This window comes from Coregonus lavaretus (genome assembly GCF_964263955.1).
Source record: "Coregonus lavaretus genome assembly, contig: HAP1_SCAFFOLD_770, whole genome shotgun sequence".
In the NCBI taxonomy this organism is placed as follows: Eukaryota; Metazoa; Chordata; class Actinopteri; order Salmoniformes; family Salmonidae; genus Coregonus; species Coregonus lavaretus.
The window spans coordinates 123,545-136,861 of record NW_028156374.1 but is presented as its reverse complement, the minus strand read 5'-3'; the positions used below and the strand labels follow the sequence as shown (position 1 = coordinate 136,861).

The 13,317-nt window shown below is 43.3% G+C and overlaps 1 protein-coding gene across 1 annotated transcript in view; it reads left to right on the top strand.

Annotated features, from left to right (window-relative positions):
- Positions 1-9,448, top strand: part of LOC311126430 (sushi domain-containing protein 2-like) — a 47,951-nt gene extending 38,503 nt beyond the window's left edge. Inside the window, exons 14-15 of the mRNA XM_084200431.1 lie at positions 6,200-6,296; positions 8,716-9,448. Coding sequence (XP_084056557.1) covers positions 6,200-6,296; positions 8,716-8,764 — 146 coding nt within the window. The 3' untranslated portion in view covers positions 8,765-9,448. The remainder of the gene's footprint in view (positions 1-6,199; positions 6,297-8,715) is intronic.
- Positions 9,449-13,317: the final 3,869 nt, after the last annotated feature.

The window sequence follows — 13,317 nt, the reverse complement described above, 5'->3', positions numbered from 1 at the left end:
TCTCAAATAGAGGATGGGTGATATGATCTCTAATAGAGGATGGGTGATATGATATCTAATAGAGGATGGGTGATATGATATCAAATAGAGGATGGGTGATATGATATCTAATAGAGGATGGGTGATATGATCTCTAATAGAGGATGGGTGATATGATCTCTAATAGAGGATGGGTGATATGATATCTAATAGAGGATGGGTGATATGATCTCTAATAGAGGATGGGTGATATGATATCTAATAGAGGATGGGTGATATGATCTCAAATAGAGGATGGGTGATATGATCTCAAATAGAGGATGGGTGATATGATATCTAATAGAGGATGGGTGATATGATATCTAATAGAGGATGGGTGATATGATCTCAAATAGAGGATGGGTGATATGATCTCAAATAGAGGATGGGTGATATGATCTCTAATAGAGGATGGGTGATATGATCTCTAATAGAGGATGGGTGATATGATATCTAATAGAGGATGGGTGATATGATATCAAATAGAGGATGGGTGATATGATATCTAATAGAGGATGGGTGATATGATATCTAATAGAGGATGGGTGATATGATCTCTAATAGAGGATGGGTGATATGATATCTAATAGAGGATGGGTGATATGATCTCTAATAGAGGATGGGTGATATGATATCAAATAGATGGGTGATATGATATCTAATAGAGGATGGGTGATATGATATCTAATAGAGGATGGGTGATATGATATCTAATAGAGGATGGGTGATATGATCTCAAATAGAGGATGGGTGATATGATCTCAAATAGAGGATGGGTGATATGATTTCAAATAGAGGATGGGTGATATGATCTCAAATAGAGGATGGGTGATATGATATCTAATAGAGTATGGGTGATATGATATCTAATAGAGTATGGGTGATATGATATCTAATAGAGGATGGGTGATATGATCTCAAATAGAGGATGGGTGATATGATCTCAAATAGAGGATGGGTGATATGATCTCAAATAGAGGATGGGTGATATGATCTCTAATAGAGGATGGGTGATATGATCTCTAATAGAGGATGGGTGATATGATCTCTAATAGAGGATGGGTGATATGATATCAAATAGAGGATGGGTGATATGATATCTAATAGAGGATGGGTGATATGATATCTAATAGAGGATGGGTGATATGATATCTAATAGAGGATGGGTGATATGATCTCTAATAGAGGATGGGTGATATGATATCAAATAGAGGATGGGTGATATGATATCAAATAGAGGATGGGTGATATGATATCTAATAGAGGATGGGTGATATGATCTCTAATAGAGGATGGGTGATATGATCTCTAATAGAGGATGGGTGATATGATCTCTAATAGAGGATGGGTGATATGATCTCTAATAGAGGATGGGTGATATGATATCTAATAGAGGATGGGTGATATGATATCTAATAGAGGATGGGTGATATGATATCAAATAGAGGATGGGTGATATGATATCTAATAGAGGATGGGTGATATGATATCTAATAGAGGATGGGTGATATGATCTCTAATAGAGGATGGGTGATATGATCTCTAATAGAGGATGGGTGATATGATCTCTAATAGAGGATGGGTGATATGATCTCTAATAGAGGATGGGTGATATGATATCTAATAGAGGATGGGTGATATGATATCTGCCTGAGGCACTGAGCCAGGATCAGAGGAATGTTAGACCAGTCTCCCTGGGCCCCTAGCCTCCAGGCCCACAGGCAGGTATTTTATCTGGACCGCCTGTCTACCTGTGCCCCAGGCTTTGGGCCTGGCCTGGCAGTGGGACTCAGGATGCCTCTGCTCCAGCATCTGAGGGCCAGTACTCCGTTTGTGGAGCTCAACACCATATGGAGAGATTAATTGGAAAACTTCAGGGAGCATGCTATGGCTGTGTGTTTGTGTCTGTCTGCCTGTCTGTCTTCATGCATGTGTGTGTGTTTGTGTGTGTGTTTTTTTTGTTTTTTGTTTTCTGCCTTTTCTTTAGGGTTTAGATCAGCTTTAATATTGCAGATAGATTGTAACTTCCATCAATGTAATTGTCTGCATCAATTCCAATCCCCCATATGTTTTTTTCTCTCGCAAATATATATATATATATATATATATATATATATATATATATACTGCTCAAAAAAATTAAGGGAACACTTAAACAACACATCCTAGATCTGAATGAATTAAATAATCTTATTAAATACTTTTTTCTTTACATAGTTGAATGTGCTGACAACAAAATCACACAAAAATTGTCAATGGAAATCAAATTTATCAACCCATGGAGGTCTGGATTTGGAGTCACCCTCAAAATTTAAGTGGAAAACCACACTACAGGCTGATCCAACTTTGATGTAATGTCCTTAAAACAAGTCAAAATTAGGCTCAGTAGTGTGTGTGGCCTCCACGTGCCTGTATGACCTCCCTACAACGCCTGGGCATGCTCCTGATGAGGTGGCGGATGGTCTCTTGAGGGATCTCCTCCCAGACCTGGACTAAAGCATCCGCCAACTCCTGGACAGTCTGTGGTGCAACGTGGCGTTGGTGGATGGAGCGAGACATGATGTCCCAGATGTGCTCAATTGGATTCAGGTCTGGGGAATGGGCAGGCCAGTCCATAGCATCAATGCCTTCCTCTTGCAGGAACTGCTGACACACTCCAGCCACATGAGGTCTAGCATTGTCTTGCATTAGGAGGAACCCAGGGCCAACCGCACCAGCATATGGTCTCACAAGGGGTCTGAGGATCTCATCTCGGTACCTAATGGCAGTCAGGCTACCTCTGGCGAGCACATGGAGGGCTGTGCGGCCCCCCAAAGAAATGCCACCCCACACCATGATTGACCCACCGCCAAACCAGTCTTGCTGGAGGATGTTGCAGGCAGCAGAACGTTCTCCACGGCGTCTCCAGACTCTGTCACGTCTGTCACATGTGCTCAGTGTGAACCTGCTTTCATCTGTGAAGAGCACAGGGCGCCAGTGGCGAATTTGCCAATCTTGGTGTTCTCTGGCAAATGCCAAACGTCCTGCACGGTGTTGGGCTGTAAGCACAACCCCCACCTGTGGACGTCGGGCCCTCATACCACCCTCATGGAGTCTGTTTCTGACCGTTTGAGCAGACACATGCACATTTGTGGCCTGTTGTAGGTCATTTTGCAGGGCTCTAGCAGTGCTCCTCCTGCTCCTCTTTGCACAAAGGCGGAGGTAGCGGTCCTGCTGCTGGGTTGTTGCCCTCCTACGGCCTCCTCCACGTCTCCTGATGTACTGGCCTGTCTCCTGGTAGCACCTCCATGCTCTGGACACTACGCTGACAGACACAGCAAACCTTCTTTCCACAGCTCGCATTGATGTGCCATCCTGGATGAGCTGCACTACCTGAGCCACTTGTGTGGGTTGTAGACTCCGTCTCATGCTAACACTAGAGTGAAAGCACCGCCATCATTCAAAAGTGACCAAAACATCAGCCAGGAAGCATAGGAACTGAGAAGTGGTCTGTGGTCACCACCTGCAGAACCATTTCTTTATTGGGGGTGTCTTGCTAATTGCCTATAATTTCCACCTGTTGTCTATTCCATTTGCACAACAGCATGTGACATTTATTGTCAATCAGTGTTGCTTCCTAAGTGGACAGTTTGATTTCACAGAAGTGTGAATGACTTGGAGTTACATTGTGTTGTTTAAGTGTTCCCTTTATTTTTTTTAGCAGTGTATATACAGTGGGGGAAAAAAGTATTTAGTCAGCCACCAATTGTGCAAGTTCTCCCACTTAAAAAGATGAGAGAGGCCTGTACTTTTCATCATAGGTACACGTCAACTATGACAGACAAAATGAGAAATAAAAATCCAGAAAATCACATTGTAGGATTTTTTATGAATTTATTTGCAAATTATGGTGGAAAATAAGTATTTGGTCAATAACAAAAGTTTCTCAATACTTTGTTATAGACCCTTTGTTGGCAATGACACAGGTCAAACGTTTTCTGTAAGTCTTCACAAGGTTTTCACACACTGTTGCTGGTATTTTGGCCCATTCCTCCATGCAGATCTCCTCTAGAGCAGTGATGTTTTGGGGCTGTCGCTGGGCAACACAGACTTTCAACTCCCTCCAAAGATTTTCTATGGGGTTGAGATCTGGAGACTGGCTAGGCCACTCCAGGACCTCGAAATGCTTCTTACGAAGCCACTCCTTCGTTGCCCAGGCGGTGTGTTTGGGATCATTGTCATGCTGAAAGACCCAGCCACGTTTCATCTTCAATGCCCTTGCTGATGGAAGGAGGTTTTCATTCAAAATCTCACGACATGGCCCCATTCATTCTTTCCTTTACACAGATCAGTCGTCCTGGTCCCTTTGCAGAAAAACAGCCCCAAAGCATGATGTTTCCACCCCCATGCTTCACAGTAGGTATGGTGTTCTTTGGATGCAACTCAGCATTCTTTGTCCTCCAAACACGACGAGTTGAGTTTTTACCAAAAAGTTCTATTTTGGTTTCATCTGACCATATGACATTCTCCCAATCCTCTTCTGGATCATCCAAATGCACTCTAGCAAACTTCAGACGGGCCTGGACATGTACTGGCTTAAGCAGGGGGACACGTCTGGCACTGCAGGATTTGAGTCCCTGGCGGCGTAGTGTGTTACTGATGGTAGGCTTTGTTACTTTGGTCCCAGCTCTCTGCAGGTCATTCACTAGGTCCCCCCGTGTGGTTCTGGGATTTTTGCTCACTGTTCTTGTGATAATTTTAAACCCCACAGGGTGAGATCTTGCATGGAGCCCCAGATCGAGGGAGATTATCAGTGGTCTTGTATGTCTTCCATTTCCTAATAATTGCTCCCACAGTTGATTTCTTCAAACCAAGCTGCTTACCTATTGCAGATTCAGTCTTCCCAGCCTGGTGCAGGTCTACAATTTTGTTTCTGGTGTCCTTTGACAGCTCTTTGGTCTTGGCCATAGTGGAGTTTGGAGTGTGACTGTTTGAGGTTGTGGACAGGTGTCTTTTATACTGATAACAAGTTCAAACAGGTGCCATTAATACAGGTAACGAGTGGAGGACAGAGGAGCCTCTTAAAGAAGAAGTTACAGGTCTGTGAGAGCCAGAAATCTTGCTTGTTTGTAGGTGACCAAATACTTATTTTCCACCATAATTTGCAAATAAATTCATAAAAAATCCTACAATGTGATATTCTGGATTTTTTTCTCTCAATTTGTCTGTCATAGTTGACGTGTACCTATGATGAAAATTACAGGCCTCTCTCATCTTTTTAAGTGGGAGAACTTGCACAATTGGTGGCTGACTAAATACTTTTTTCCCCCACTGTATATACATATAAAAAAGTATTACTTTCCAACCCCACCACCCCTCCCCTAATTGGAGTAAACTAGTGAACAACAATGCTTAGGCCTCTACTTCCAGCTTATACATACTATATAAATTTTATGGACACAGTCAATTTTACAATAATTCTACTTTGTATGTTTTTACTCCTCAACTTCCTCTACCCTCAACCTCTCCGATCATTTTCATGATGTCCATCCGGTTTGCTTCTATATGCCTTCTAACTGTCTTCTTTCACAAAAGCTCTCAACCTATAATCTATTTAATTATTGTGGACACAGTATGCTTTACATTTGTTATCTTGTTGTTATTAGTTGTTGTTAGTTGTTATTAGTCCCATCCTTTAGCTCCATTCAACACATCCCATCTATCTCTTAACACCATCCATATTGGATTTCTGTTTGCCATATATTTTTATATTTTTCTTTGTGTGTGCTTGTCTGTCTTTGTGTGTGCGTGCCTCTGTGTGTGTGTGTGTGTTTGTGCGTGCCTCTGTGTGTGTGTGTGTGTGTTTTGCATGCCTCTGTGTGTGTGTGTGTGTTTGTGCGTGCCTCTGTGTGTGTGTGTGTGCGTGCCTCTGTGTGTGTGTGTGTGTGTGCGTGCCTCTGTGTGCGTGCCTGTGTGTGTGTGTGTGTGTGTGTGTGTGTGTGTGCGTGCCTCTGTGTGTGTGTGTGTGTTTATAGACCTCTTCATATTGTGTAGTTCGTTGGTTTCCTTCTGCCTGTACTGTATTGATGAACAGTTGTTCTACACAAAGAGATACATGTGTTTGTTGTGTGTAACATGTCTTTGAGTTTGAGAAAAGCACTATGTATTATTATAGTTTGTGTTGTTTGTGTATCTTTGCCAGATAATGTCCTAGGAGTGGTGCTGGGTTCTGTGTTTTCCATAGCTACTCTGATAACCATGGGGGTGATGATCAATCTACACTTCAGGAAACAGAAAAGGTGGGTTCACTCTTTCTCTCTCACACACACACTCGCACACACACACACACACACTCGCACACACGCACGGACACACACGCACGCACGGACACACTCGCACAAACACACACACAGCATGGACACACGTTCTAGCTAAAAAACCAAAGCAGTGATCTACAGTAACATATTATGTAACATATTGGGTCTCAAACCTGGGCCGTCTGTGCCTCTCAACATCATGGTATCCCTAGATGGTTGTTACCAAAAACAGTAGAAATGTTCAGGTCTCAAGACGATGCTACTCAATCAGACGTCGTTCTTCAAACCACCTGCACTATATATGCAGTTAGTCTCTTCAGATGGTAACAGACATTAATCACAGTGACACAGCTTTGAACTTGAACGGTTCAATAACGGATACTGAATCTCATGTTCAGCAGGATGTCATATAGGAACGTGTGTTATACAATATAGATGTTATCGACAGACAGACAGAATAAAATAGATAAGATATTGATATGATACCAGGCTCTTCCTGTCCCTCTTAGCTGAGAGTTCATCCCTTTGAATGTCTTCTTCATTTAATTAAATGATAGGATTTCAATGGTCTTCATTTCAACCCACAAAGGGTATTATATAGACAATATACACTGCGTGTACAAAACATTAGGAACACCCTGCTAATATTGAGTTGCACCCCCTTTTGCCCTGAGAACAGCCTCAATTCGTCGGGCATGGACTCTACAAGGTGTCGAAAGGGATGCTGGCCCATGTTGACTCCAATGCTTCCCGCAGTTGTGTCAAGTTGGCTGGATGTCCTTTGGGTGGTGGACCATTCTTGATACACACGGGAAACTGTTGAGCGTGAAAAACCCAGCAGAGTTGCAGTTCTTGACACACTCAAACCAGTACGCCTGGCACCTACTGCCAAACCCTGTACAAAGGCACTTCAATCTTTTGGCACACATACACAATCCATGTTTCAGTAGACTCAAGGCTTAAAAATCCTTCTTTAACCTGTCTCCTCCCCTTCATCTACACTGATTGAAGTGGATTTAACCAGTGACCTCAATAAGGGATCATAGCTTTCACCTGGTCAGTCTGTCATGGAAAGAGCTGGTGTTCATAATGTTTTGTCCACTCAGTGTATATGATACAGATGTTATAGACAGACATAGGGAATAAAATTGATAAGATATCTCCCTGTCTTCATTCCAAATTAACAAAGAAAAAGATGATTCATGATTACCATTGATCCCACCTGCCAGTCTCTGAGCCCCACCTCATAAACCACAGACGCACACATGCTCATAAAACCCTTCTGATCTGATCAAACGATACAGTATCTCTTCATATGCGGATAGACCCAAGGTATGTCCCAAATGGCACCCTCTTCCCTATGTAGTGCACTATTTTTGACTAGGAATAAGGTGCCGTTTAGGACACAACCCCATCCACCCTGTGGATAAACCTATCCCTCAGTACGCTATACTGGAACAGAAGCCAGCTACCGTAGCTCCTGGGCTTGCTAGCTAACCAAATGACAGGCCTATTTTTATGGGCCTCATAGACTTCAAGAGGGCTTCCCCCGCCATAACTCTCCTATGGATGAGAAAAGGGATGGTGTGTCATGGCCCCTGCTCCCAGCTGCACTTGGAAACGTTTCAGCCTGTGTTCTGCAGGTAGAGAAATGAACGACTATGGTTTACACCCGTGAGGGGGAAGGGGGAGAGGGAGCACACCTGCCCTGTTTTTTAGAGGGTTGATGAGGGTTGATGATCACCTTGCTTTCATCTGTAGAGCGAGGGAAGGTAAGAAGAGACGAGAAGTGTCAAAGGTCTGCACCTGTGTGGCTGGGGGATCTCACTCACTCACTTTAGCAGGACACACGTCTACATACATGTTGTTACGTGCTGAGGTATAAGGACACATGGGAAAGCTCACCAAAGGCATTCCTGTAAACTCATACCATTAAACACACCATGACACCTCCCTGGGGTCAACACACACTTGTCATTGATGTTTGGACACACACGTGCCTGGTCTGGTCTGGTCTGCGCGATACTCTGCTACTTCCTCTGATGCTGTGTGGAGACGGAAGCAGCCCCAGCCCTCAGCCCCTTGCTCCAGACACATCTAGGGTTACCCTGCAGGCCCCAACAGGCCCCTAGTCCTCCCCACCCTCCGCCACGGCAGGACACATCAAAGAAGGACAAGGGCCCTCTGTCAGAAACCACCCAGGGGGTCGGAGATGGGTCGGTGGGGTTATGTGTGTCTCTGTCTGTGTATAACAGGCTACTGACTGGACGGAACCTTCCAGTATTGCTTCCTACCTTTATATTGACCAATTTATCTCTTCTCTTTATATATTGTGTATTGCTGGCATTACCTTGTGGAGAGTAAAGGTGATTCAGATTTTTTTTTTTCTGCTTTATTTCAGAGAAAGACAAGAGAAACTGGATGGAAAGGTGATATATGAACATAGTTGATGTCCTCTAGTGTAACTCTCCCTGTCCAGGTGATTTTAAATGAACCTACTACTGCATCACCCTTAAGCTGGCCTCGATGTGCGCTAATGTAGTAGCAAATTATGTTTTTTACACAATGTTGAATTTTTGTGGATCAGGGATGATGCGTTGTCCTCATTGTGTAATACATGTGTACATTGCACTGCAGATTACTTTAAATAACGGTCTGTAAATTAAGGCTTACAGAGCAGACCTGCTTGGTTTGTTCACGGTCTCTACATTTTCTAGGACTAAATGTTATATTTCCTTTGCCGGAAACAATATTATGTGAATACTTTGAGATCCCATCTACTGTATGTTAACACTCCATTTTCCTATTAACTTAGAATGGTCCCAGACGTATACTCTCGTAGGTGTGTCAATCTCGTGATCGTTTTAAGGTTGAATGACTTTGACAAGTTATGTAGCTCATGTGTGGGCTCACTGCCTTTTGTTCATTCCATTCAATGGTTGAGCAAAAATCATTCGAAATAACATGTCACCAAATGGCTACCAAATGGCTGCCAATTGCACTGAAGCAAAGCTTATGCTTTTTCTATCTTCAAATGAAGTACCAGTATTGAATAAAGAATAGATACTGTGGTGGAATAATTTTTTGATCGTAATTCAATGAAGAAAAATAAATACAATTGTGAAAGAATGGCTGTCAATTGTTTTTCCTCTGTTATTTTGAAAATGTTGTCTATGGCTGTGGCAATGCATTACTGCAAAATAATGGGTGTTTTTGTGTTCTGTTGCGTCCAGCTAATGGTCACTGTGCTCCAGGTTAGTGTGTCTCTATGTCACTGTGCTCCAGGTTAGTGTGTCTCTATGTCACTGTGCTACAGGTTAGTGTGTCTATGTCACTGTGCTACAGGTTAGTGTGTCTCTATGTCACTGTGCTACAGGTTAGTGTGTGTCTATGTCACTGTGCTCCAGGTTAGTGTGTCTATGTCACTGTGCTACAGGTTAGTGTGTGTCTATGTCACTGTGCTACAGGTTAGTGTGTGTCTATGTCACTGTGCTCCAGGTTAGTTTGTCTCTATGTCACTGTGCTCCAGGTTAGTGTGTCTCTATGTCACTGTGCTCCAGGTTAGTGTGTCTCTATGTCACTGTGCTCCAGGTTAGTGTGTCTCTATGTCACTGTGCTCCAGGTTAGTGTGTCTCTATGTCACTGTGCTACAGGTTAGTGTGTCTCTATGTCACTGTGCTACAGGTTAGTGTGTGTCTATGTCACTGTGCTACAGGTTATGTGTGTCTATGTCACTGTGCTACAGGTTAGTGTGTCTATGTCACTGTGCTACAGGTTAGTGTGTGTCTATGTCACTGTGCTACAGGTTAGTGTGTGTCTATGTCACTGTGCTACAGGTTAGTGTGTCTCTATGTCACTGTGCTCCAGGTTAGTGTGTGTCTATGTCACTGTGCTACAGGTTAGTGTGTCTCTATGTCACTGTGCTACAGGTTAGTGTGTCTCTATGTCACTGTGCTACAGGTTAGTGTGTGTCTATGACACTGTGCTACAGGTTAGTGTGTCTGTCACTGTGCTACAGGTTAGTGTGTGTCTATGTCACTGTGCTACAGGTTAGTGTGTGTCTATGTCACTGTGCTACAGGTTAGTGTGTGTCTATGTCACTGTGCTACAGGTTAGTGTGTGTCTATGTCACTGTGCTCCAGGTTAGTGTGTCTCTATGTCACTGTGCTCCAGGTTAGTGTGTCTCTATGTCACTGTGCTACAGGTTAGTGTGTCTCTATGTCACTGTGCTACAGGTTAGTTTGTGTCTATGTCACTGTGCTACAGGTTAGTTTGTGTCTATGTCACTGTGCTCCAGGTTAGTGTGTCTCTATGTCACTGTGCTACAGGTTAGTGTGTCTCTATGTCACTGTGCTACAGGTTAGTGTGTCTCTATGTCACTGTGCTACAGGTTAGTGTGTCTATGTCACTGTGCTACAATTTAGTGTGTGTCTATGTCACTGTGCTACAGGTTAGTGTGTGTCTATGTCACTGTGCTACAGGTTAGTGTGTATCTATGTCACTGTGCTACAGGTTAATGTGTGTCTCTGTCACTGTGCTCCAGGTTAGTGTGTCTCTATGTCACTGTGCTCCAGGTTAGTGTGTCTATGATACTGTGCTACAGGTTAGTGTGTCTCTATGTCACTGTGCTACAGGTTAGTGTGTCTATGATACTGTGCTACAGGTTAGTGTGTATCTATGTCACTGTGCTACAGGTTAGTGTGTCTCTATGTCACTGTGCTACAGGTTAGTGTGTCTATGTCACTGTGTTACAGGTTAGTGTGTCTCTATGTCACTGTGCTACAGGTTAGTGTGTCTCTATGTCACTGTGCTACAGGTTAGTGTGTCTCTATGTCACTGTGCTACAGGTTAGTTTGTGTCTATGATACTGTGCTACAGGTTAGTGTGTGTCTATGACACTGCTACAGGTTAGTGTGTCTCTATGTCACTGTGCTACAGGTTAGTGTGTGTCTATGACACTGTGCTACAGGTTAGTGTGTGTCTATGACACTGTGCTACAGGTTAGTGTGTGTCTATGTCACTGTGCTACAGGTTAGTGTGTCTCTGTCACTGTGCTACAGGTTAGTGTGTCTATGTCACTGTGCTACAGGTTAGTGTGTATCTATGTCACTGTGCTCCAGGTTAGTGTGTCTCTATGTCACTGTGCTCCAGGTTAGTGTGTCTCTATGTCACTGTGCTCCAGGTTAGTGTGTCTCTATGTCACTGTGCTACAGGTTAGTGTGTCTCTATGTCACTGTGCTACAGGTTAGTGTGTGTCTATGTCACTGTGCTACAGGTTAGTGTGTGTCTATGACACTGTGCTACAGGTTAGTGTGTCTCTATGTCACTGTGCTACAGGTTAGTGTGTCTATGTCACTGTGCTACAGGTTAGTGTGTGTCTATGTCACTGTGCTACAGGTTAGTGTGTCTCTATGTCACTGTGCTACAGGTTAGTGTGTGTCTATGTCACTGTGCTACAGGTTAGTGTGTATCTATGTCACTGTGCTACAGGTTAGTGTGTGTCTATGTCACTGTGCTCCAGGTTAGTGTGTCTCTATGTCACTGTGCTCCAGGTTAGTGTGTCTCTATGTCACTGTGCTACAGGTTAGTGTGTCTCTATGTAACTGTGCTACAGGTTAGTGTGTCTCTATGTCACTGTGCTACAGGTTAGTGTGTCTCTATGTCACTGTGCTACAGGTTAGTGTGTCTCTATGTCACTGTGCTACAGGTTAGTGTGTCTATGATACTGTGCTACAGGTTAGTGTGTCTCTATGTCACTGTGCTATAGGTTAGTGTGTCTATGATACTGTGCTACAGGTTAGTGTGTCTCTATGTCACTGTGCTACAGGTTAGTGTGTGTCTATGTCACTGTGCTCCAGGTTAGTGTGTCTCTATGTCACTGTGCTACAGGTTAGTGTGTCTCTATGTCACTGTGCTACAGGTTAGTTTGTGTCTATGTCACTGTGCTACAGGTTATGTGTGTTTATGTCACTGTGCTACAGGTTAGTTTGTGTCTATGTCACTGTGTTACAGGTTAGTGTGTGTCTATGTCACTGTGCTACAGGTTAGTTTGTGTCTATGTCACTGTGCTACAGGTTAGTTTGTGTCTATGTCACTGTGTTACAGGTTATGTGTGTCTATGTCACTGTGCTCCAGGTTAGTGTGTGTCTGTCACTGTGCTGTCCAAAACAACAACCCCACCCAACTGTGTCCCCTTTATGACTTTGAACCCGATTAACTTTTCCTTCTCCAAAACAAGACCCGGAAGGTAAGAGGAAACGGAGGGACCCCAGTCGTCCCACACCACTCATCTCTCACTAAGATACAGTACCTTCAGAAGGTATTCATACCCCTTGACTTATTCCACATTTTGTTGTGTTACCACCTCAATTCAAAATTAAATATACTTTTTTTTCTCACCCATCTACACACAATACCCAATAATGACAAAGTGAAAACATGTTTTTAGTAGTTTTTGCAAATGTATTGAAAATGAAATAGAGAAATATCTCATTTACATAAGTATTCACACCCCTGAGTCAATACTTTGTAGAAGCACCTTTGACAGCGATTACAGCTTTGAATTGTCTTGGGTATGTCTCTATCAGCTTTGCACATCTGGATTTGGGGATCTTCTCCCATTCTTCCTTGCAGATTTTCTCAAGCTCTTTTAAGTTAGATGTGGAGTGACGGTGAACAACAATCTTCAAGTCTTTCCACAGATTTTCAATGGGATTTAAGTCTGGGATTTGGCTGGGCCACTCAAGGACTTTCACATTCTTGTTCTGAAGCCATGCCAGCATTGATTTAGCTGTATGCTTGGGGTCATTGTCCTGTTGGAACGTAAATCTTCGCCTCAGTCTAATGTCGTTTGCATTCTGAAGCAGGTTCTTATTTGCCTGTATTTGGCTCCATTCATTGTTCCCTCTATCCTTACCAGTCTCCCAGTCCCTGCCTCTGAATATCATCCCCGTAGCATGATGCTGCCACCACCAGACATAGCGCTTTGCATTCAGGCCAAATA